Genomic DNA, 27392 nt, shown 5'->3' on the forward strand with positions numbered 1-27392 from the left:
ACGACTTCTGCCGAAGTCGATGCTCCTCTTTGTTCAGGTGGTGCTCGGCGATCAACGTCACCGGTCTTCTAGCCGCCATTGATCAGTTTTTCATTTTCCATTGGTTTTGTCTGGTCTCCTTACACACCTGTTTCTTATCCCAGTAATTACATGTTGTGTATTTAACCCTCTGTTTCTCCTCATATCCTTGTTGGTGATCGTTTGTTATGTAATGTACGTGTTGATTATGTATCGGTGTGCGACGGGTTATTGTTTACCCGGATTATTGAGTACGTTGGTTTTGGAGTTAGTTTTTTTGAATAAATACTCAATTTTTAACCACTTTGGTTTCTCCTGCGCCTGACTTCCCTGCCACCTACATACACGGATTATGACACCGCCGCCCCTTGTCTTAACCTGTTGGGTCTAGGGGGCAGCATTTGCACGTCTGGATAAAAAAAAATTACCCGATTTAATCTGGTTACTAATCCTACCCAGTAACTAGAATATGCATATACTTATTATATATGGATAGAAAACACTCTAAAGTTTCTAAAACTGTTTGAATGGTGTCTGTGAGTATAACAGAACTCATTTGGCAGGCAAAACCCTGAGACATTTTCTGACAGGAAGTGGATACCTGATGTGTTGTATTACCTTTAAACCTATGCCATTGAAAAACACAGGGGCTGAGGAATATTTTGGCACTTCCTATTGCTTCCACTAGATGTCACCAGCCTTTACAAAGTGTTTTGAGTCTTCTGGAGGGAGATCTGACCGAACAAGAGCCATGGAACGATGATGTCCCATTAGACACCTGGCGCGCGAGTTCATGTTGGGTACCCTCGTTCCAATACGTTATAAAAGAGTATGCATTCGTCCACCTTGAATATTATTCATGTTCTGGTTAAAAAAGGCCCTAATGATTTATGCTATACAACGTTTGACATGTTTGAACGAACGGAAATATATTTTTTCCCCTCGTTCATGACGAGAAGTCCGGCTGGCTTACATCATGTGCTAACGAGACGGAGATTTTTGGACATAAATGATGAGCTTTTTTGAACAAAACTACATTCGTTATGGACCTGTGATACCTGGAAGTGACATCTGATGAAGAGAATCAAAGGTAATGGATTATTTACATAGTATTTTCGATTTTAGATCTCCCCAACATGACGTCTAGTCTGTATCGCAACGCGTATTTTTCTGGGCGCAGTGCTCAGATTATTGCAAAGTGTGATTTCCCAGTAAGGTTATTTTTAAATCTGGCAAGTTGATTGCGTTCAAGAGATGTAAATCTATAATTCTTTAAATGACAATATAATATTTTACCAATGTTTTCTAATTTTAATTATTTAATTTGTGACGCTGACTTGACTGCCGGTTATTGGAGGGAAACGATTTCCTCAACATCAATGCCATAGTAAAACGCTGTTTTTGGATATAAATATGAACTTGATAGAACTAAAAATGCATGCATTGTCTAACATAATGTCCTAGGAGTGTCATCTGATGGAGATTGTAAAAGGTTAGTGCATCATTTTAGCTGGTTTTATGGTTTTGGTGACCCTGTCTTTGACTTGACAAAACATTACACACAACTCTTGTAAATGTACTGTCCTAACATACTCTAAATTTATGCTTTCGCCGTAAAACCTTTTTGAAATCGTAAAACGTGGTTAGATTAAGGAGATGTTTATCTTTCAAATGGTGTAAAATAGTTGTATTTTTGAAAAATTTGAATTTTGACATTTATTTGGATTCAAATTTGCCGCTCTTGAAATGCACCTGTGGTTGATGGAGTGCACCACGGGTGGCACGCTAGCGTCCCACCTAGCCCCAAGAGGTTAAAAGACACCGCTGTTCTATCCTGCTGATACAGCGTATAACCAGCCAGCTGTATATTGATAATGTCGTCGCTCAGCCATGACTCCGTGAAGCATAAGATGTTACAGTTTAGAAAGTCCCGTTTGTAGTTTAAGCTTCCGTGTAGGTCATTGCTTTTATTTTCCAAAGATAGCACATTTACTAGCAGAATGGACGGCAGTTGGGGTTTATTTGATCGCCTACGAATTCTCAGAAGGCAGCCTGCCCTCCGGACCCTTTTTCTCTGCCTTCTCTTCACGCAAATGAGGGGGATCTGGGCCTGTTCCCAGGAAAGCAGTATGTCATTCACGTCGAGCTCATCGGACTCATTAAAGGAAAAAAAGGATTCTGCCAGTTTGTGATGAGTAATCGCAGTTCAGATGTTCAGAAGTTATTTTCGGTCATAAGAGACGGTAGCAGCAACATTATATACAAAATAAGTAAATAAATAAGTTACAAACAACACAAAGAAACAAACAAAAAAACACAATTGGTTGGGAACACGTAAAACGTCAGCCTTCTACTCCGGCGACATCTTATCTTTGTGTTAATAAAGCCGCATACAAACATGGTCTCTTTTTTGTTTTCTTGAGTATGACAGCTCCAAAATGCAGGTGTTTCAACCTAGCTCAGTGCTTTCTGTGGTGGTGAGGCAAGCCAGAAGAAAACACGGAGCGTTGCTTGTGTTCTCTCATGGGGACAATACGTCACCTCAAAAACTTCTCGCCCTTTGGGTTCTGCCATAGAGTTACATTAGAAGTGCCCATCCAAGAAGGCTCAAGGTCATTGGCCACAGATATAATGTGATTTGACGTCATTGTATGTACAGCAGCTTTGATCCATGTCAACATCATACTTTCAAAATCTTAGCTAGCAGTCATCATCATGAATCAAGTCGACAATATACTGGCAAATCCTTTTTAATCCTTGTCATATGAAGATAAATAATGAAGAGAAATTATAGATAAAGCGTATCGGTGCTCATCGGCCACTGGACGTAAACATTACACAACAAGTTGGAAATCGCAAAATCAACAATGAGTGGTTTGGAAGGAATCCGTGACAGTGGCTTTGTGGTCCCAAATCTGGGATTAATTAGGGGCTCTTTTCCAAGTTTAAAATGATAAACATTCAACATTGGCCATGCTGTCAATGAAGCATAATTTGTGCTGTGCTCAAATCAGCTGTTAACTCGGAACTGCGAAAACTTGACTTCAGTGAGTTCAAGACAACTGGGAAGTCAGGAATAAACAAGCTCCAACTGGAAAAATACGTTTTGAACGTTCATCCAACTCGGAATTGTAAATCCAGCCTCTTTTCTAGAGCTAGGACCTGAAGATCAATGACGTCAGCATGATTTGACCTTGTTTTTTTCCCGAGTTCACAGTTGTTTTGAAAGCACCATAAATCCAGAGAATATCCAGACTTTAATGACAGAATTTGCCCACGAAGGAGCGCCGCACCACCTTCCTGTTCAAGTGAGCACAGCACAACAAGGTGAGTCCAAAGTTGTATTGAATGCTGCTGCATAAATTATCTAATTTGCCAGGGAGATATGTATACTGTAGCTAAGAAAGTAATACTAAAGTGTATGTGTGTAGTAAGATGTTAGTAGTGCATGTGCCTCACCCTAATAATTTGGTCTATTTACCCCTCTTAATTTCACCTACTGTTCTGACTTGGTGGTGCACATGTAGCCTTTAACCTGTTTTAGAGAAACGTAATCATAGAATATTGTCAGAGCTTTCATTGTCTGCTTATATGATCCCTTTATTTATTCTACGGTTCTCACTTCGTGTACAGGGAGGAAACTGTAAGAATGGCCCATTTTCTGAATTCTATCGCTGTACATTTCAAAAGTACTTAACAAATAGTTATGTTGACTACATCCTTCCTAGCTCGCTCATTAATGTCTTAATCGAATTTACGGATCTGCCTCTTAGGCGCTTGTCGTCCCCTTATGCCATAGTTTGTACATCTCAATTGTCATTAGAAACCACATTTGTTTAAGCAGGTCAGCCATATCCGCTACAGTTGAAGTCGGAAGTTTACATACACCTTAGCCAAATACATTTGAACTCAGTTTTTCACAATTCCTGACATTTAATCTGAGTAAAAATTCCCTGTCTTGGGTCAGTTAGGATGACCACTTTATTGTAAGAATGTGAAATGCCAGAATAATAGCAGAGAATGATTTATTTCAGCTTTTATTTCTTTCATCACATTCCCAGTGGGTCAGAAGTTTACATACACTCAATTAGTATTTGGTAGCATTGCCTTTAAATTGTTTAACTTGGGTCAAACGTTTCGGGTAGCCTTCCTCAAGCTTCCCACAATAAGTTGGGTGAATGTTGGCCCAGTCCTCCTGATAGAGCTGGTGTAACTGAGTGAGGTTAATAGGCCTCCTTGCTCGCACACACTTTTTCAGTTCTGCCCACAAATTTTCTATAGGATTGAGGTCAAGGCTTTGTGATGGCCACTCCAATACCTTGACTTTGTTGTCCTTAAGCCATTTTGCCACAACTTTGGAAGTATGATGCCATCTATTTTGTGAAGTGCACCAGTTCCTCCTGCAGCAAAGCACTGTCACGTCCTGACCAGTAATAGGGGTTATTGGTTATTGTAGTTTGGTCAGGACGTGGCAGGGGGTATTTGTTTTATGTGGTTCGGGGTGTGTGTTTATGTAGAGGGGTGTTTGATTTATGTATTCCGGGGTTTTGGTCTATGTTCTATGTTAGTGTATTTCTATGTTCCGTCTAGTCATTCTATTTCTATGTTTAGGTAATGGGGATTGGGGCCTTCAATTGGAGGCAGCTGTTTATTGTTGCCTCTGACTGAAGGTCCTATAATTAGGAGTGTGTTTGTTGTGATTGCATAGCTGTGTTTAGCCTGTAATCCTGTTCGTTCGTTCGTTAATTGTTTTGTTTATTTAAGTGTTCACAATAAAAGTTAAGATGAGCACTCAACCCACTGCGCCTTGGTACAATAATTACTACGACGACCGTGACAGAACCTCCCACCACCAACGGACCAAGCAGCGGGGTAAGGAGCAAAAAATGAATTTTGTGGACTATAAGGAGTACTGGACTTGGGAAGACATCTTGGAGGGCAAATGATCCTACACATGGGAAGAGATCCAGGCTGGAAGGGATCGCCTTCCATGGAGACAGGTGGAAATAGCGAGGGAGGAACGGCGAAGGTGGAGTGAAGACCGGGACTATTATAGGGGAACACGGCTGGCAAGGAAGCCGGATAGGTTTCCCCAATAAAAAATTTTTTGGGGGGGCACACGGGTAGTTTGGCTAGGGCACGCAGTAGACCTGAGCCAACTATCCATGCTTATTATGGGGAACAGAGGATCAGAAGAGCACTGTACTATGCGGAAGTGCGCACGATCTCGCCTATGCGCACGAACAGTCCGGTGAGAATGATTCCAGCCCCTCGCAAGTGCCATGCTCGAGTGAGCACTCAGCCCGTAGGGGTTGTGTGCTCCAGACCTCCAGTAATGCTTCACGGCCCTGTGTATCCTGTTCCCACTCCTCGCACTAGCCCTGAGGTGCGTGTATCCAGTATGGCGTCTCCAAAGCCAGCAGCACGCACCAGGCTTCCAGTACATCAGCCCAGTCCAACTCGTCCTATTCCTGCTCCTCCCACTAGCGCTGAGGTGCGTGTCTCCAGTCTGATACCTCCAGTACCAGCACCACGCACCAGGCTTCCAGTGCGTCAGCCCAGTCCAGTACGTCCTGTTCCCGCTCCTCGCACTAGCCTTGAGGTGTGTGTCTCCAGTCTGATACCTCCAGTACCAGCACCAGGCTTCCAGTGCATCAGCCCAGTCCAGTACGTCCTGTTCCTGCTCCTCGCACTAGCCTTGGGGTGCGTGTCTCCAATCTGATACCTCCAGTAACAGCCCCACGCACCAGGCTTCCAGTGCGCCAGCCCAGTCCAACTTGTTCTGTTCCTGCTCCTCGCACTAGCCTTGGGGTGCGTGTCTCCAGTCTGGTACCTCCACTACCAGCCCCACGCATCAGGCTTTCAGTGCGCAGTCCCCGTCCAGAGCTTCCGACGACAGTACCCCGTCCAGAGCTTCCGACGACAGTACCCCGTCCAGAGCTTCCGACGACAGTACCCCGTCCAGAGCTTCCGACGACAGTACCCCGTCCAGAGCTTCCGACGACAGTACCCCGTCCAGAGCTTCCGACGACAGTACCCCGTCCAGAGCTTCCGACGACAGTACCCCGTCCAGAGCTTCCGACGACAGTACCCCGTCCAGAGCTTCCGACGACAGTACCCCGTCCAGAGCTTCCGACGACAGTACCCCGTCCAGAGCTTCCGACGACAGTACCCCGTCCAGAGCTTCCGACGACAGTACCCCGTCCAGAGCTTCCGACGACAGTACCCCGTCCAGAGCTTCCGACGACAGTACCCCGTCCAGAGCTTCCGACGACAGTACCCCGTCCAGAGCTTCCGACGACAGTACCCCGTCCAGAGCTTCCGACGACAGTACCCCGTCCAGAGCTTCCGACGACAGTACCCCGTCCAGAGCTTCCGACGACAGTACCCCGTCCAGAGCTTCCGACGACAGTACCCCGTCCAGAGCTTCCGACGACAGTGCCCCGTCTAGAGATGGCCCACAGTCTGGAACCAAGAGAGACGGCCCACAGTCCGGAGCCGACAGAGACGGCCCACAGTCCGGAGCCGACAGAGTCGCCCTTCAGTCCGAGGTCTCCAGAGTCGCCCTTCAGTCCGAGGTCTCCAGAGTCGCCCTTCAGTCCGAGGTCTCCAGAGTCGCCCTTCAGTCCGAGGTCTCCAGAGTCGCCCTTCAGTCCAAGGTCTCCAGAGTCGCCCTTCAGTCCGAGGTCTCCAGAGTCGCCCTTCAGTCCGAGGTCTCCAGAGTCGCCCTTCAGTCCGAGGTCTCCAGAGTCGCCCTTTAGTCCGAGGTCTCCAGAGTCGCCCTTTAGTCCGAGGTCTCCAGAGTCGCCCTTCAGTCCGAGGTCTCCAGAGTCGCCCTTCAGTCCGAGGTCTCCAGAGACGAGCATCAGCCCGAGGTCTCCAGCGACGCGCATCAGCCCGAGGTCTTCAGCGATGCGCCATAGCCCAGAGACTTCGGGAGGGGTAAAATATATTAAGCATTTAGCGGGGGTGGACAGGTTAGGTTGGGGAGTAAGGCCGGAGCCTGAGCCACCTCCGTAGTAGGAGGTTGGGGGGGGGGGGGGGGGGGGGTGTAGCACAAGAACCGTCGGTGACGGTGGCCACCCTCCCTTCCCTCCCTTTAGTTAGGATTATTTTTTGGTTTTGGGGTTTTAGTTTTTTGTGTTTATTTTTTGTGTGAGGTGCTTCCGGGGTCTGCACCTTTGGGGGGGGGGGGGGGGGGGGTACTGTCACGTCCTGACCAGTATAAGGGGTTATTTGTTATTGTAGTTTGGTCAGGACGTGGCAGGGGTGTGTTTGTTTTGTGTTGTCGGGTTTTTTGGGTTGTGTTCTATGTTTTGTATTTCTATGTTCTATTTTCTAGTTTTTCTATTTCTATGTCTAGTTTATTGTTTTGACCTTCAATTGGAGGCAGCTGTTCCTCATTGCCTCTAATTGAAGGTCCTATTTAGTAGGGGTGTTTTTCATGGGTTTTTTGTGGGTAGTTGTTCTTTGTATAGCCTAGTAGCCTTACAGGACTGTTTCGTCGTTGGTTTTGTATACGTGTTTATTTTTGTTTTCCTTCTTCAATAAAAAAGAAGATGAGTATACACATTCCCGCTGCATTTTGGTCCAATCCCTACGACACCCATGACAATCAGAATTCCATTCATTCCAATAAATGTTATACCCCTTGATCCTCAAGAATAGGATTGGGAAATATGGAAGTATAGATTAGACAAATTGTTTAACCTGAGCATAACCCCAAAACGAAGGCTTTATAAGCCAGCCCTACTCTGTGGTTTATGATTTTGTTGTCATGGAGAACTGATTGGGCTCACTGATTCGAGTTGAAAAATTAATTCTGTGCTAATAGAGTGGCATGCTTTGAGAACTACAGAAAAGTGCTATTTACATGTGAAATTAATGCCATATGCTGCATTTGCTATAGGCCTATTGTTTTGCTTTTTGTTGGTGACACTTTGATATCTTGATAATATGCAGCCGTTTAAAGGGAAAATCCACAGATGAAACAATAACAAAACAGTCGCCCCGCCTCTCTTTTGGTAAAAAACTGAGGGATGGAATCCACACTGTGCAGTTGTTGCAAGAGCTCATTTTTCACTGGCTGTACACTGGTTTCAAAAACAATGATTGATAGGCAGCTTAACTAAACATCTTGAATTAAACAATTATTGGGTTCAAATACACATTTAGATTTGTGAACAGCAATTCAGATATCCAGTCCTGGCAACATATTAGGTAGTACAGCAAACTACCTAGTATGCATGTGTGCAGAGACACACACATTGCCGTTTGGTATCATGGCTACAAGGCTACCCCTTAACTCCTCTCCCTCGTATCTCTGTAGCTTCCTGCTTTCATGAAGCCAAAGAAATCCAGAACCACTTGCCCCCAGCAAATACTGTAAAACCCAACAAGAAAGACTGATAAACAGAGCGAGAGAGAGAGAAGGAGTGAGCACAATCTTTGTATCTCCTCGTTGGTAGGCACTAGGCAGCCAGAAGGCTGAAACATTAGAGGTGCTGAAGGCCTCAGTCAACCAGCAAATTAAAACATGTGAACCCGCCCAGAGAATAATTAGATGGGAGGAGGAGGAGAACATGGGCACCAAGCAGGGATCTCCTTTTTAGGTAGCTTCACTTTCTCTAGTAATGTTCTATAGAGTATAGACCCAGATACTAATTAGCAAGGCCACTCTCTGAGTGGACAGGGCTGGGGGACTTTTCTCCTCTATACTAATGTTAGGTTTATATAATGTTATAGTGATGTTATAGCAATGTTATAGTGATTTTATAGAAATGTTATAGTGATGTTGTAGTAATGGTATAGTGATGTTATAGTAACGTTATACTAATGTTATAAGCCTAGTAACGTTATAGTTATGTTAGGTGAATGTACCCACTAGCTGGGCCTCTCAGAGTGGACTGGACTGGGGGGACCTACTCCTCTATAGTTAGGTTAACACAACATTGTTATAATGTTGAAGTAAGGTTATTGTCATTTTAGGTGAACTTACCAACTAGCAAGGCCTCTCTCTCAGAGTAAACAGGACTGGAGGGAATCTTCTCTGGGGGCAGACTCTCCTTCTCCTGACTGCAGGAAACCACTTCTAACGCTGTCGCCTCCTACAGGACGAGGAGAAAACACTGTTAGACTGGTTGATGAACACACACACAGACACAGCACACACACACACACACACACACACACACACACACACACACACACACACACACACACACACACACACAGCCCTAGAAACATCATACAAGCAGTGGGAGAAGAGAGGAGGAGAGTCAAATAAGGCAAAGAGGAGAGAGAAAATACAGAGGGAGCCAAATGGAGGGAGGAAAGAGAGAGAGAAAGCTGGCAGTGTTAGCGATGCTAATGATGAAACTGTTGTTTACTGTGGGCTTCTGACAGGCTGGAGGAGGGAGGGTCGGGTATGTGTAAGAAATATAAATACAAATAATTTAGGGGGTATCAGCTTTAATATTGCAGATAGATTGTGGCTTCCGTCAATGTAATTATCTGCATCATTTCCAACCCCCAATTTTTTGTTGTTGTAAATATATATTATTTTAAATATGTTTTTATATTTTCCCCTAACGCTACCTCCCCTCCCCTAACTGAAGAAAACTAATGGACAACAATACCAGGTATGTGTGTTTGTCTGATGTGCGTTTGTGTGGGCGCTGACCCAGGCATGGTGGCAACTCTTACAGGGGTTCACCCGGGGCAATGTTCTTCATTACCGTGTGTGTGTGCGTGCGTGCGTGTGTACGTGAGACGGGACAAGCCCTTGATTTCCTAACCCAGTTGTGTCGGGTTGATTAATCATGCAACAAATAAAGTCCTCCTGCACTGGATTGGTCTGTAATGATCTGTCATGTCACTGGAAGAGGAGAGAGAGAGAGTGAGGAACAGAGAAACAGGGAGAGGAAGAGGGGAACAGAGAAACAGGGAGAGGAAGAGGGGAAGAGAGAAACGGAGAGAGGAAGAGAGAAACGGAGAGAGGAAGAGAGAAACAGAGAGAGGAAGAGAGAAACAGAGAGAGGAAGAGAGACGGGAGGAAGCAGAGAGAGGAAGAGAGAAACAGAGAGAGGAAGAGAGAAACAGAGAGAGGAAGAGAGAGGAAGAGAGAAACAGGGAGAGGAAGAGAGAAACAGGGAGAGGAAGAGACAAAGAGATGCACAGAGAAACAGGGAGAGGAACAGAGAGAAGAAAGAAACAAAGAGGAAGAGAGAAACAGAGAGAGGAAGACAGAAACAGAGAGAGTGAGAAACAGAGAGAGTGAGGAACAGAGAAACAGAGAGAGTGTGGAACAGAGAGACAGAGAGAGGAAGAAACAAAGAGATTCACAGAGAAAATAGAAAACTAGAGAGACGGAGAAAAAAAGAGAGATAAGGAGAGAGAATGGAAACAGAGGGAGAGGGAGACGGAGAGAGAGGGTCACATCTCTTTTCCACTTACATTGACTTGATCAGCACTCTCCTCGCTCCCTCTGTCATCTCGCGGTGATGTCTCCGGCTAGAGTCAATCATAAAAATGAGAAAAGCCGTCACTGACAATCATCTCACACACTCATGCAAACAGACAGACACACTCACACAAACTCAAACATACAGACACACTTTCTCCTCAGGCAAGACCACTATATAACACTGTGAAGGAGAGGTCAACATCACATATACAAGCCCTGAATAGTTTGAGGGGGTATGTTGTAATGTGCAGTCAGATATAGAATCAGATCAGATCGAGCAAAGACATACAGTACTTATTAATATGTGTTCTTTCCATGAGTAAGAACCAAACATAATTGGATGTCGAAATGTCCTCTGTTCATAACTGGTATTCACACAGTGAGTGGTGTGTATCTCCGTTTTCTATTAAAATGGTTGACATCCTGATTCAGTGGTCCTAGTTAAAGCCTGATTCAGTGGTCCTAGATGAAGCCTGATTCAGTGGTCCTAGATGAAGTCTGATTCAGTGGTCCTAGTTGAAGCCTGATTCAGTGGTCCTAGATCAAATCAAATCAAAGTTTATTTGTCACGTGCGCGGAATACAACAGGTGTAGTATCCTTAAAGTGAAATGCTTACTTACAGGCTCTAACCAACAGTCCAAAAAAGGTATTAGATGAAGCCTGATTCAGTGGTTCGAGATCACGCCTGTTTCAGTGGTCCTAGATAAAGCCTGATTCTGTGGTCCTAGATAGAGCCTGATTCAGTGGTCCTAGATGAAGCCTGATTCAGTGGTCCTAGATAGAGCCTGATTCAGTGGTCCTAGATAGAGCCTGCAGGGCCTGTGGCCGACGTGGTCCTAGATGAGCGCGGGCCAGGGCCTGATTCAGTGGTCCTAGATAGAGCCTGATTCAGTGGTCCTAGATGAAGCCTGATTCAGTGGTCCTAGATGAAGCCTGTTTCAGTGGTCCTAGATGAAGCCTGTTTCAGTGGTCCTAGTTGAAGGGACACTGAGAGAATATAATGTGTTCTTCTGGTGATGAGATTGTCTGTTAATAGAATGACCTGCTCTAGAACAGTGGTTCCCAACCAGGGGTCCTGGAAGACTCATGAGACCATAGGCTTCCTGGTAAAATGCACATGAGCGGGTACTTCAGGGGTACTCCGGGCAGATCAAAATTCAGTTGTTGGTACAGTAACCGAAAAAGCTTTAATACATAATGCTTGGTGAGAGCTTGGACAGTGAATGGGGCTATGGGGTTAACTGATGATGGCATGCAGAAATCTGCCGAACATGGCAAGTTAGCAGCACACACAATCATTCCACAATGGCCACAAATCTAGCAACGGTTTCCTCATATTGATTTCTCTATTTTCTGTTGATGAGTCTCCAGGGATCCATCTCTGTGCGTATACATGCTTTAATTGCCATATTACCCATGGATCTCTGGAAGGCGTTCATCTCTGCGTGTATACATGCTTTAATTACAATATTACCCATGGATCACTGGAAGGGAATCATCTCTGCATGTATACATGCTTTAATTACCATATTTACCATGGATCACTGGAAGGGGTTCATCTCTGCGTGTATACATGCTTTAATTACAATATTACCCATGGATCACTGAAGGGGATTATCTCTGCATGTATACATGTTTTAATTACCATATTTACCATGGATCACTGGAAGGGGTTCATCTCTACATGTATACATGTTTTAATTACCATATTTACTTACCATGGATCACTGGAAGGGGTTCATCTCTACATGTATACATGTTTTAATTACCATATTACCCATGGATCACTGGAAGGGGTTCATCTCTACATGTATACATGTTTTAATTACCCTATTTACCATGAATCACTGGAAGGGGTTCATCTCTACGTGTATACATGTTTTAATTACCATATTACCCATAGATCACTGGAAGGGGTTCATCTCTACGTGTATACATGTTTTAATTACCATATTTACCATGGATCACTGAAGGGGTTCATCTCTACGTGTATACATGTTTTAATTACCATATTTACCATGGATCACTGAAGGGGTTCATCTCTACGTGTATACATGTTTTAATTACCATATTTACCATGGATCACTGGAAGGGGTTCATCTCTACGTGTATACATGTTTTAATTACCATATTTACTATGAATCACTGGAAGGGGTTTATCTCTACGTGTATACATGTTTTAATTACCATATTACCCATGGATCACTGGAAGGGGACACATTTCAGTGCCTAGCGGCATTCTAATGTACAGTGTCACTATTAAACCAGATATTGACAACCCTGTGACTCTCTTTGATTTGAAATGGCATGTATTACCCAGCCAGCAGGTCTAAAATGACAAATTAACAAAGTCAATGAAACAACTAGCCATACGGCTACAGGAGGCAGAGAAGAGAAATTGGAAAAGAAGCAATCAAATATGGACCACGCACCATTTGACTCTCTCATATCCGTATTATCTTTATCCAATTAAGTAGCTGATTGAACAGGAATCTTAAGCTCTTGTCAACCCTCCCTCTGGAATCATGCCTCTGGAATCCTGCCAATATTATACCATAAGCAACATAACCATTAACACTGGCTATATTACAGCTCTACAGAGGACAAGATGGATTTTCGCCCCTAAAGACATACAACTAACTTAAGTGTTTCCGATATTTGCGGATGTGAGACAAGACCGTTTTGGAGGGGGGATAATAATGAACTGGTTGTAACCAGTGGTGATATACCGGTATAGCTAATGCAAAGATGCTAGTTGTAGCCAGTAATGATATATGGCTAGTATAAAGATGCTAGTTGTAGCCAGTGGTGATATAAAGCTAATATAAAGGTGCTAGTTGTAGCCAGTGGTGGTATACTGGTAAGGCTAATGCAAAGATGCTAGTTGTAGCCAGTAGTGATATTTTTATTTTTTATTTTATTTAACATTTATTTCACTAGGCAAGTCAGTTAAGAACAAATTCTTATTTACAATGACGGCCTACCAAAAGGCAAAAGGCCTCCTGGAGGGATGAGGGCTGGGATTATAAATAAAAATAAATTAAAAAAATATATAGGACAAAACACACATCACGACAAGAGAGACAACTCAACACTTCATAAAGAGAGACCTAAGATGACAATATAGCATGGCAGCAACACATGACATCACAGCATGGTAGCAACACAACATGACAACAACATGGTAGCAACACAACACGGTAGCAGCACAAAACAGGGTACAAACATTGTTGGGCACAGACAACAGCACAAAGGGCAAGAAGGTAGAGACAACAATGCATCATGCAAAGCAGACAACTGTCAGTAAGAGTGTCCATGATTGAGTCTTTGAATGAAGAGATTGAGATAAAACTTCACGTTTTTATTTTTTAATACTGAATATCCGAAACATACAATATACTTGCAGTTAAGCCGCTCAACAACTACATCATACCAGTCATCCAACAGACTCTCATTCAGAGTGACACACAGAAGCATCCAGGGTCAATGTCCTGCTCAAGGTCATGTTGATAGATCTCCCACTAGGCCAAAAAACATGAACCCGAACCCTCCAAGATCCCCCCCCACAGTTCCCCAATAGCTGTCCCTCAACCATTTGAGACCCCTCCCACAGTCCCCCTCCAATTAGAAAAATTAAATAAAAACTACAATTAATTCCATTCCCCACCCCCAAGAACCCCTCAATGCACCAACAACCAAGAGAATGAACTAAAGAGAAAGAAAGAAAAAGACAGAAGAAAACAGAAAACAACGCAATTTTTCTTTAGAAAAATTAAAATAAAAACAAAATAAAATAAAAACAGAGGACATCAAGGACAACTAAAATCATTACAACAATGCCAACTGTATATGTTTGTGTGCATGTCTGGCACTATTACATGTATGTATGTGTTCTTGTATGCGTTAATTTGAATGAGAGTGTGTGTATATGCATGTGTACAAACACCTGCACGGCATCAGCCTCAGGCAAACCGACATTAGTTGTAAAAACACTGCCCCTCAGTGTCATTCAAACTTACTTTTTATTATGTTTCATTTTTACTTTTTTTAATAACGTTTATCTTTGACCATCAATCAATCTCCTGCACAGCAACTTCACTCCCACTTGTCTCCAATTCCACATCCCAAACCTCATCTTCCCTCAGCCCATCTCATCAATCTCTGCTGGCCACCCTCTTCGGGTTTCTATACAACAAATATTTTTCAACTATGCTGTGATGTTTAACATAAAATTTCAATCTTTCTAATCGAATAGAATCAATTCGAATAGAATCAAGATAAATACTTTTACTAAGAGTATTAGTAATTGACTGAACCAGTCTCTCCAGATCTCCTAACAGTACTATTTATAGGTGTCACGGCTGTCGTTGTGTAGAGAGGACCAAGGCGCAGCGGGTTGCATGTTCATCATTATATTTAATGAATAAAGATAACACGAAACAAAACAATAAACAAAGAACGACAGGTGACAGCTTCACAGGCTACAATAATCACTAGCAGTGTGAAATACAACTACCCACAAATCCCCAGGTGAAAACACACAACTAATATATGACTCCCAATCAGGAACAATGACGTACAGCTGTTCCTGATCGGGAGCCACACAGACCACACAGAAATAAACAAACTAGAAAACCAACCTAGAATACAAAACCCAGAACATACCCCGTAATACATAAATAAAACACCCTTCTACAATACACATAACCCCCGAACCACATAAAACAAATACCCTCTGCCACGTCCTGACCAACCTACAAATAACCCCTATACTGGTCAGGACGTGACAGTACCCCCCCCAAAGGTGCAGACCCCGGATGCACCTTAATAAAAAAAATAAAAATAAACCCCTAACTAAAGGGAGGGAAGGGAGGGTGGCTGCCGTCACCGACGGCAACTGTGCTACACCCCCCCTCCCCAAACCTCCTACAGTGGAGTTGGCTTAGGCTCAGGCCTTAAACCCCTGCCTGACCTAACCACCCCCACTGCATACCTCTGCCTGAGGACAGTCACTAAAGACCCTGGACTGTAGGGCGACTCTGGGAGCTCCGGGCTGTAGGGCGACTCTGGGAGCTCCGGGCTGTAGGCAGACTCACTCGGTTCCGGGTCGTAGGCCGTCTCCCCTGGTTCCGGACAGTGGGCCGTCTCCCCTGGTTCCGGACAGTGGGCCGTCTCCCCTGGTTCCGGACAGTGGGCCGTCTCACCTGGTTCCGGACAGTGGGCCGTCTCACCTGGTTCCGGACAGTGGGCCGTCTCACCTGGTTCTGGACACTCTGGACGAGGCACTGTTGCCGGACACTCTGGACGAGGCACTGTTGCCGGACACTCTGGACGAGGCACTGTTGCCGGACACTCTGGACGAGGCACTGTTGCCGGACACTCTGGACGAGGCACTGTTGCCGGACACTCTGGACGAGGCACTGTTGCCGGACACTCTGGACGAGGCACTGTTGCCGGACACTCTGGACGAGGCACTGTTGCCGGACACTCTGGACGAGGCACTGTTGCCGGACACTCTGGACGAGGCACTGTTGCCGGACACTCTGGACGAGGCACTGTTGCCGGACACTCTGGACGAGGCACTGTTGCCGGACACTCTGGACGAGGCACTGTTGCCGGACACTCTGGACGAGGCACTGTTGCCGGACACTCTGGACGAGGCACTGTTGCCGGACACTCTGGACGAGGCACTGTTGCCGGACACTCTGGACGAGGCACTGTTGCCGGACACTCTGGACGAGGCACTGTTGCCGGACACTCTGGACGAGGCACTGTTGCCGGACACTCTGGACGAGGCACTGTTGCCGGACACTCTGGACGAGGCACTGTTGCCGGACACTCTGGACGAGGCACTGTTGCCGGACACTCTGGACGAGGCACTGTTGCCGGACACTCTGGACGAGGCACTGTTGCCGGACACTCTGGACGAGGCACTGTTGCCGGACACTCTGGACGAGGCACTGTTGCCGGACACTCTGGACGAGGCACTGTTGCCGGACACTCTGGACGAGGCACTGTTGCCGGACACTCTGGACGAGGCACTGTTGCCGGACACTCTGGACGAGGCACTGTTGCCGGACACTCTGGACGAGGCACTGTTGCCGGACACTCTGGACGAGGCACTGTTGCCGGACACTCGGGCCTGGTCTGACGCACTGGAAGCCTGATGCGTGGGGCTGGTAGTGGAGGTACCAGCCCGGGGACACGCACCTCAGGGCTAGTGCGAGGAGCGGGAACAGGCTGTGTAGGACTAGGCTGACTCACTGGAAGCTTGATGCGTGGTGCTGGAAGTGCCAGTTTGGGGACACGCACCTCCGGGCTAGTGCGCGGAGCGGGAACAGGCTGAGTTGGACTGGGCTGACTCACTGGAAGCTTGATGCGTGGTGCTGGTACTGGACGTGCCAGCCTGGAGACACGCACCTCAAGGCTAGTGCGTGTAGCGGGAAACACTGGACTGTAGAGGCGCACTGGCGGTCTCAAGCGCAGGACTGGCATCACCCCTACTGGCTGGATGCCCACTTTCCCCTGGCACATGCGGGGCGCTGGTACTGCGCATACCGGCCTGAAAATACCCGGCCTCGCCACAGAACCCATCACCCGTCGCCCAAAAAAGGTACGGGGATTTGGCCTGTGGCTCAATCCTCGCCCAGTCAGACTATCCGTGTGCCCCCCCCCAATTTTTTTTATTGGGGCTGCCTCTCGGGCTCCCTTACCAGCCGTGTTCCCCGGTCCTCACCAGACTTCCTCCATGGACCCTCTCCGGCCAGAATCTGCTCCCAAGTCCATTTCTCCCATTGGTCCAACTCAAATTCACGTCGCTCCTTTCTCCGCTGCTTGGTCTTTTTGTGGTGGGTAGTTCTGTAACGGCTGTTGTTGTGTAGAGAGGACCAAGGCGCAGCGGGTTGCATGTTCATCATTATATTTAATGAATAAAGATAACACGAAACAAAACAATAAACAAAGAACGACAGGTGACAGTTTCACAGGCTACAATAATCACTAGCAGTGCGAAATACAACTACCCACAAATCCACAGGTGAAAACACGCAACTAATATATGACTCCCAATCAGGAACAACGACATACAGCTGTTCCTGATTGGGAGCCACACAGACCACACAGAAATAAACAAACTAGAAAACCAACCTAGAATACAAACCCCAGAACATACACCAAAACCCCGTAATACATAAATAAAACACCCTTCTACAATACACATAACCCCCGAACCACATAAAACAAATACCCTCTGCCACGTCCTGACCAACCTACAAATAACCCCTATACTGGTCAGGACGTGACAATAGGGTCCATTTTAGATCAATGCTATGCATTTTCAGCCATTCCTGAACCCGAGACCAGAAACAGGCTACCTGACGGCAATACCAAAATAAATGGTCTATTGATTCTGTATCCTCACAACAAAATCTGCAAAGCTTTGATGATTTTATGACCCAAATATTCAACATTTTGTTGGTGGAAAGAATTCTAGATAATAATTTTAGCTGAAAAGCACGAAGTCTTGAATCTCACGTTGTTTTATATATCAACTGATACACCTTGTACCATGGAATCGGTACATCAAAAATCTCTTCCCAACTATTTTGCATTCTGTATGGCAGTTGTCAACATCCTGGTCCTCAAATGAAACTGGTATACCTTCCCATTTATGCTATGTTTATTCCTCCGCAAGTTTTGATCCTTTATATTGGGCAGACAGACAGTTCCCTACCTCCTCTCGCTGCTACTTGCCTCCTCCAGTTTTGGGGTAATGCTGTAATCAATTGGTTGTACTCTTGGATTGAGCAGACGTTCCCGTACAATTCTGATAACACCATGAATGACGTAACTCTACCACTTCAATTTACAATATCATTTAAGAACAAAAAACCCTTTCAAACAACTTTCCCATAAATACAGGCATTTTATCAACCAGCACATTTTTATCAACCATAATATTTGTTGTACTATTTGTTCTATCTTTCATGGGGATGAAATTGAAATTGTAGCCAGCTCTGCAATGCTTGTTTGAAAAAGAGAGATACTTTGAAAAAAGTATAATTTTAAATTAATCGAAAATGAGACATGGCAATCTGCACAAAGGGAAAAAGGCAATTTTAAAACAATGGATGAGCTTTCTTAGTAATCTACTTGAGAACCATTTAGGGTTCAAGTAAAACTTTTGAATAAGTGAATCTTTTAGAGAGGAGGTTTAGTGCTTTTATATTTAATAATCTCAACCCACCCAATTCATATTCATTATATAAATAGGCACACTTTATTTTGTCTGGTTTAGCGTCACAGATAAAGCAAAATATTTTTTGCTCATATGATTTGAAAAACGAATCATCAGGAGTAGTCAGCACCATAAGTAAGTGAGTAAACTGAGATATGACTAAGGAGTTAATCAGGGCAATTTTTCCATAAATAAACAGGTATTTACCTCTCCATGGTTGCAGGATCTTGTCTATTTTATGTTTTCTATTGAAATTCAATGAGGAGAGCTTATTTATATATTTTGTGATATGAATACCAAGTATGTCTACTTCACCATCAGCCCATTTTATAGGTAAACTGCAGGATAATGTAAAAGTTGTATTTCTTAAAGATCCAATATGTAATATTGCACACTTATCATAATTAGGCTTTAGTCCAGAGAGTACAGAAAAGTGATCTAGATATTCAATGAGACATTGCAGGGATATAGATTGCGGACTTAATGTAAAACTTGAGTCATTGGGCATACATGGACACCTTTGTTTTTATGCCTTGGATTTCTAATCCTCTAATGTTGTTAATGGATCTGATTTTAATAGCTAACATTTCGATGGCCATAGCGAATAGATATGGTGATAGCGGACACCCTTGTTTAACTCCTCTTGACTATTCAAAAATCTCTGAGAAGTAGCTGTTATTAACTATTTTATACCTGGGGTTGCAATACATAATTTTTTTACCAATTTTATAAGAGAATTACCGAAATTGAAAAAATCCAGGCATTTATAAATAAAATCGTCTTACTTTATTAACCTGTTAGGGCTAGGGGGCAGTATTTGCACGGCTGGATAAAAAAAATGTACCCGATTTAATCTGGTTACTAATCCTACCCAGTAACTAGAATATGCATATACTTATTATATATGGATAGAAAACACTCTAAAGTTTCTAAAACTGTTTGAATGGTGTCTGTGTATAACAGAACTCATTTGGCAGGCAAAACCCTGAGACATTTTCTGACAGGAAGTGGATACCTGATGTGTTGTATTACCTTTAAACCTATGCCATTGAAAAACACAGGGGCTGAGGAATATTTTGGCACTTCCTATTGCTTCCACTAGATGTCACCAGCCTTTACAAAGTGTTTTGAGTCTTCTGGAGGGAGATCTGACCGAACAAGAGCCATGGAACGATGATGGCCCATTAGACACCTGGCGCGCGAGTTCATGTTGGGTACCCTCGTTCCAATACGTTATAAAAGAGTATGCATTCGTCCACCTTGAATATTATTCATGTTCTGGTTAAAAAAGGCCCTAATGATTTATGCTATACAACGTTTGACATGTTTGAACGAACGTAAATATATTTTTTCCCCTCGTTCATGAAGTGAAGTCCGGCGGGCTTAGATCATGTGCTAACAAGACGGAGATTTTTGGACATAAATGATGAGCTTTTTTTAACAAAACTACATTCGTTATGGACCTGTGATACCTGGAAGTGACATCTGATGAAGAGAATCAAAGGTAATGGATTATTTACATAGTATTTTCGATTTTAGATCTCCCCAACATGACGACAATGTCTGTATCGCAACGCGTATTTTTCTGGGCGCAGTGCTCAGATTATTGCAAAGTGTGATTTCCCAGTAAGGTTATTTTTAAATCTGGCAAGTTGATTGCGTTCAAGAGATGTAAATCTATAATTCTTTAAATGACAATATAATATTTTACCAATGTTTTCTAATTTTAATTATTTAATTTGTGATGCTGACTTGACTGCCGGTTATTGGAGGGAAACGATTTCCTCAACATCAATACCCTAGTAAAACGCTGTTTTTGGATATAAATATGAACTTGATAGAACTAAAAATGCATGCATTGTCTAACATAATGTCCTAGGAGTGTCATCTGATGGAGATTGTAAAAGGTTAGTGCATCATTTTAGCTGGTTTTATGGTTTTGGTGACCCTGTCTTTGAATTGACAAAACATTACACACAACTCTTGTAAATGTACTGTCCTAACATACTCTAAATTTATGCTTTCGCCGTAAAACCTTTTTGAAATCGTAAAACGTGGTTAGATTAAGGAGATGTTTATCTTTCAAAGGGTGTAAAATAGTTGTATGTTTGAAAAATTTGAATTTTGACATTTATTTGGATTCAAATTTGCCGCTCTTGAAATGCACCTGCTGTTGATGGAGTGCACCACGGGGTGGACGCCTGCGTCCCACCTAGCCCATAGAGGTTAAATGCCTTTTCAAAATCCGCTATAAATACCAGGCCTGGCTTCTTAGATGTTTCATAATGTTCTATTATTTCTAGTAGTTGTCGTATATTATCTCCAATGTATCGTCCATGTAAAAAACCTGTCGGATCAGGATGAACAATACCTTGTAAAACCCTTTTAATTATGAGTGCTATGCATTTCACTAGTATTTTTGCATCACAACATTGAAGTGTAAGGGGCCTCCAGTTGTTTTAGACAGACTGGGTCTTTATATTTGCCATCTGGGTCTTGTTTTAATAATAGAGAAATCAGACCTTCCTGCTGAGTACCTGACAGACTACCATTTTTATAGGAGTAGTTAAAACAATCTAACAATGGAGCTTTTAGTATATCAGAAAAGGCTTGATATACCTCTACTGGTATGCCATCAAGCCCTGGGGTTTTTCCAGACTGAAAGGATTTAATAGCCTCAAAGTTATTCCCCTGTAATTTGGCCTTCGCACTGATCTTTCTGTACATTTGTTCATTTTCAATTTTTAACTATTTGGAATGAATTCCTTACTGCAATCTTCATTCAGTTGGAGAGGATGAGACTGTCACGCCCTGACCTAAGAGAGACGTTTTTCTCTGTTTAGTTAGGTCAGGGTGTGATATGGGGTGGGCATTCTATGTATTTTATTTCTATTTTTTTGGCCGGGTATGGTTTCCAATCAGAGGCAGCTGTCTATTGTTGTCTCTGATTGGGAGCCATACTTAGACAGCCTTTTCCCAACTGGTTTTTGTGGGTAGTTGTTTTCTGTTTTGTATTATGTGACCTGACAGAACTGTTGGCTTTCGTTTTTGTTTCTTTGTTAAAGTGTTTTGTATTATTAAATAATTATCATGAACACTCACCACGCTGCACTTTGGTCCCCTCCTTTCGACAGCCGTAACAGAGACGGAAAAGAGAACATCTGCCTAAAATAATTAGCTTCCTCTTTTAAAATATCATTCAGAGAATCATAGATGACTCCGTCTTCAGTAACGAGTTTCTGCAAATTATTTTTGTTAGCATTCCTGTATTTGAGATCCAGGAAGAATATTGTGAATTTTTCTCCATATTCCATCCAGTTTGCTTTATTTTTGTAATAGATTACATTAGATCATTCTTGAATAAGTTCCTCAAGTTCTTTTTGTTTTTTTATCTCTGTAGTATCGTTTTTATTGCCATCTACTATAAGTTAATGGATTTCCCTTGTTAGTCTTGTGTCTTTAGCCAGAACGTGCTTTTTTATTATTGATGAATATTGAATTGAATGACCTCTGAAGGTACCTTTAAAGGTATCCCAAACAATAAGTGGATTTGCTGAATCTATATTATACTGGAAAAATACAGTTATAAATTGTTTTGTCTTAGTTAAAAATAAGTTGTCCTCCAGTAAACTTTGATTAATAAAATTTCCAATATCCCCGTCCACGTGGAAAATCTATAAGAGTTATGTGAATGCCAATTAGATGATGATCCGATCGCATTCTGTCTCCTATTACAACTTGTTTAACCTTTGATGCAAGAGAGAAAGAGACAAGAAAGTAGTCAAGATGACTAGCTTGATTAAGTCTCCTCCATGTATATCTCACTAGGTCAGGGTTTTTTAGTCTCCAAATATCCTCTATTTCTAATGTGTCCATAATATTTGTGATTTCGTTAAGGGCTTGGTGATGATAGTTTGTAGAGTGATTATCTTTACGGTCCATTGAGGTACTTAACACTGTGTTATAGTCTCCTACCATAATGATTTGATCATTTGGCTATACTTATTTCACCCCTTAGCATAACTAGATACTATTCAGTCTAAATTGACCATAATTAGTGCATGTAAAGCTAGTGCCATCTGAGGTATTATGACGGTCAAAATCAGATCTTTCAAATGTCTGATATTTTGAATTCAAGAAATAGGTTTCAGCAAAATTTGTTTCATTCCCTTGCCTGTTTGCCTGTGAGCCAATGCCACAGATGTTAGAAAATTGAGACAAGATATTATGTGTGTAGTAAATCTGAGTAGGTTGATGTTTATGATATTGGATGTGATTTTGTGAGTGTGTATGTATAAGACTAAGACTATAATGTGTGATGTCCCAAAAAATAATAACGCCGCCAATTTGTATGGTTGGGTGTCTATGTGTGTAACATGTAGTGCGTATAGCCTTAATATTCATGATGATAATTGTAATCGATATCGTATCACCATCATAGTTGCATCATAATTACCCTTAACATCATTGAAAAACACATCCCAGCATTTCCATAGCAATTGGAGTTTCACATGATCACGAAAGAGACCTTGCATTACTCTAGAGACGGCTTCACTACAGTACAAATGTATTCTGTATAATATGTCATTTTTCCCCAATGCCCCTTTTCTGATATCTTCCCCTTGCTTCTTGTAACATATATAAACTTGTAGACAAATACATAAAAAATACAGACAAACTATAAACATGTTAAATTATAAAACAGTTCTTGACAATAGAGACAGAGGGAGAGAAGAGAATAGAAAAGAGAGAGTGAGAGAAGAGAACGAGATCAGGTGTGTGTGTATGTATAGTCCGTATGTGTAAGCGAGTATGTATTGAGTACGTGTGTGTTCAATTCCACTTCATAGTGTTCAGATATTTTTACAGTTCCCATACTTTCTTTTTTTCGTAATCTGTAGTCCCTGTAGAATTTAGTACAGCCATGGTGTTATGGAGCTGTCTCGGAATAGCTGTCCATCTATAAAGAGTTTGTCAACAATGAGAAAGGCATGCTTACCCTTCTCCCTTTGTTGCCTTTGCACCGGATACAGTATCTTACACAAACTTGCAGTCCCAGCCGTAAAGGCTAACCGCGTCGTGGAATCCTTAGCAACAAAACTTTAGTTCTGATAAAAAATGGATTTAATGAAAATGTTTTAATATAATCAACAAACCGAGTGTAGACAGTACAATGTTCTGTTGCACGCTCTGATTAAGTATCTGATGACGTATATCCGTGTGCCAAGCTTGTAGCGTCTTTGTTGCAGCTCGTTCCAGTCGCTATCTGCAGTAAACTGAAATGACGAGAGACCCAGTGATGTGTGTGTGCTTTGGGGACCTTCAACAGAACGTGACTGCCAGAACAGGTGTTGTATGTGGTGGATGAGGGCTGCGGTAGATATCTCAGATAGGGGGGAGTGAGGCCTAAAAGGGTTTTATAAATAAGCAACAACCAGTGGGTCTTGCAACGGGTATCCAGAGATGACCAGTTTACAGAATAGTATAGAGTGCAGTGATGTGTCCTATAAGGAGCATTGGTGGCAAATCGGATGGCCGAATGGTAAAGAACATCTAGCCTCTCAAAAGCACCCTTACCTGCCGATCTATAAATTACATCTCCATAATCTAGCATGGGTAGGATGGTCATCTGAATCAGGGTTAGTTTGGCAGCAGGGGTGAAAGAGGAGCGATTACGATAGAGGAAACCAAGTCTAGATTTAACTTTAGCCTGCAGCCTAGATATGAGCTGAGAGAAGGACAGTGTACCATCTAGCCATACTCCCAAGTACTTATATGAGGTGACTACCTCAAGCTCCAAACCCTCAGAGGTAGTAATCAAACCTGTGGGGAGAGGGGCAGTCTTCTTACCAAACCACATGACCTTTGTTTTGAAGGTATTCAGAACAAGGTTTAGGGCAGAGAAAGCTTGTTGGATACTAAGAACGGTTTGTTGTAGAGCGTTTAACACAAAATCCGGGGAGGGGCCAGTTGACTATAAGACTGTATCATCTGCATATAAATGGATGAGAGAGCTTCCTACAGCCTGAGCTATGTTGTTGATGTAAATTGGGGCCTAGGATCAAGCCTTGGGGTACACCCTTGGTGACAGGCAGTGGCTGAGACAGCAGATGTTCTGACTTTATACACTGCACTCTTTGAGAGACGTGGTTAGCAAACTAGGCCAAAGACCCCTCAGAAACACCAATACTCCTTAGCCGGCCACTAGAATGGAATGGTCTTCCGTATCAAAAGCTTTGGCCAAGTCAATAAAAATAGCAACACAACATTGCTTAGTATCAAGGGCAATGGTGACATCATGGAGGATCTTTATATGGCTAATGCAAAGATGGTAGTTGTAGCCAGAGTTCATATATGGCTAATGCAAAGATACTAGTTGTAGGCAGGGGTAATACAGTATATGACTAATATAAAGATAATAGTTGTAGCCAGTGGTGATTTCTTGACAACTATAAAGATTGTAGATGTAACCAGTAGTGATATTTGGTTAATGTAAAGATGCTAGTTGTAACCAGTAGTGATATATGAATAATGTAAAGATGCTAGTTGTAACCAGTAGTGATATATGATAATGTAAAGATGCTAGTTGTAACCAGTAGTGATATATGAATAATGTAAAGATGCTAGTTGTAACCAGTAGTGATATATGAATAATGTAAAGATGCTAGTTGTAACCAGTAGTGATATATGAATAATGTAAAGATGCTAGTTGTAACCAGTAGTGATATTTGGCTAATGTAAAGATGCTAGTTGTAACCAGTGGTAATATATGCCTGATATAAAGGGGTTGGTTGTAGTTGGTGGTGTTTTTTTGGCTGGTGGATGGACTATTAGAGCAGGACAGGGAGACATTCTAACTGGTAGAGGACAGGACCAGTAGCCTGACCTGGATGTAAATTACCAGTCTATTTCTCTATAGATTTTGAAATGACCAGTCTATTTCTCTATAGCTTTTGAAATTACCAGTCTATTTCTCTATAGCTTTTGAAATGACCAGTTTATTTCTCTCTATGGATGGTGATTTATATGATTGGACTGTCACTCTCTGGCTTTTTAAATGACTGCTCTCTCTCAATGTCCTTTTAAATGACATGTCTCAGTCAGTGTTTGATAGGCAGTTAGCACATCTCTTACCCTCCTGAGGTCCATAAGAGGAGATAACGGAGAAATGTAAAACTTTTGAAACTGAATAAACTGTCATTAATGTCTACCACAGCCTGGGCCCTGGTAGCTGATTCATTATTTCGGAAACATTTCTCATACATTGAAACTCATTTAGAACTAATTTCATTCTTATTACAGCACAAATCAGATATGGTAATTGCATTTCAAACCCCAGGAGTCTTTAAAGCCAGCCAAACTCATGAACCACACACAGTATTCTCTCTTGACTGAGAGCCTTCATCCCATCCCTCCTTGTTCTCAGAGGGAAACAAAGAAACTAATGGTGAAGAGAACTGAGGTTACAATAAGACAATGAGGGGCAGCTAACTATTGTATCAGGGAACATGACTACAAGATGGCTGACATTATCTAGAAATGTCTCACACAAGTGTTAAGTGTCAGACGCACAAGTACAGTAAAATGCCTTTCTGTGTGTGTGTGTGTGTATGTGTGTGTTACTGACCTGTGGGGTGTGTGTGTGTGTGTGTGTGTGTGTGTGTGTGTGTGTGTGTGTGTGTGTGTGTGTGTGTGTGTGTGTGTGTGTGTTACTGACCTGTGGTGTGCGTGTGTTACTGACCTGTGGTGTGTGTGTGTGTTACTGACCTGTGGTGTGCGTGTTTTCTTCAGACTCTCCAGTCCTTCCTTGAGGCTCTGTACTTGGAGCTCCAGCTGCTGTTTGTCCTCCACACTCTTCTCCAACTCTGCCTCCCTCTGTTTCATTTCCTCACGCATCTTCAGCAGTTGCTGCAAATACAAAGGACATACAGTGAGCCACATACAGTAAGCTAACTAACCTTTAAGCTTCTGATACAGAGGAGATACATTTAGCTACAGATGCTAACTAACCCTTAAGACAGAGAAAGCACAGATGATACCTCCGGCCAGAGCCGGCCACCCAGGCACAGTTAGCTACAGATGCAAGCTAATCCTTAAGACCGAGAAGACACCGCTACAGATTCTTGCTTACTACAGGCATATGACTCATGCTAGTTATTAACCCCTTATCCATAAGCTCCATAGAGGAAACCATGTTAGCCAGCGGTGCTAACCCTTATGTTTCAGGATTTGCCATCGAGTAAGGAACTTTTAGCTTATAGCTTCTCTATGTAGGTCAGAACCATGTAGAAGCTGAAAAGTCCTTTCTCCTTATCCATTTCACCTTAAAAAAACTATATCACAGTCTCAGTTGGGTTTAGGCTGAAATACGCAAGTATTACATGACTCAGAAGTGGAAGAAATTCATAGAACCTGGGCAGACTCAAATCACCTGCTGATAAAATGTTATGGTAATTTGCCAGAGCCTGCCTGATATCACAATTTAGCACAGAGCAATATGAAGTACTCCATTTTCATCTCTTCCTCCTCATTTCTATCCATTCATTTAATATTTTCATGGTAATGTTGAAACTTGCATGTTGGAAATGTAATTACCATTTGTCTATTCATATGAGCATGACCGTTGACTACTTGAGGATATTTGATGACCCAGCAGGTGATGGAAGCAACAT

The 27392-nt window shown here is 42.9% G+C and overlaps 1 protein-coding gene across 1 annotated transcript in view; it reads right to left on the reverse strand.

Moving 5' to 3' along the window:
- The window catches only part of LOC106604464 (ecto-NOX disulfide-thiol exchanger 2-like), a 229744-nt gene that overhangs the window by 35514 nt on the left and 166838 nt on the right, over positions 1–27392 (reverse strand). Inside the window, exons 10-12 of the mRNA XM_014199103.3 lie at positions 26488–26628; positions 10474–10530; positions 9017–9125 (exon numbers count right to left, since the gene is read on the reverse strand). Coding sequence (XP_014054578.3) covers positions 9017–9125; positions 10474–10530; positions 26488–26628 — 307 coding nt within the window. The remainder of the gene's footprint in view (positions 1–9016; positions 9126–10473; positions 10531–26487; positions 26629–27392) is intronic.

The sequence above is a fragment of the Salmo salar genome, chromosome 05, assembly GCF_965601325.2.
Source record: "Salmo salar chromosome 05, fSalSal1, whole genome shotgun sequence".
NCBI lineage: Eukaryota > Metazoa > Chordata > Actinopteri > Salmoniformes > Salmonidae > Salmo > Salmo salar.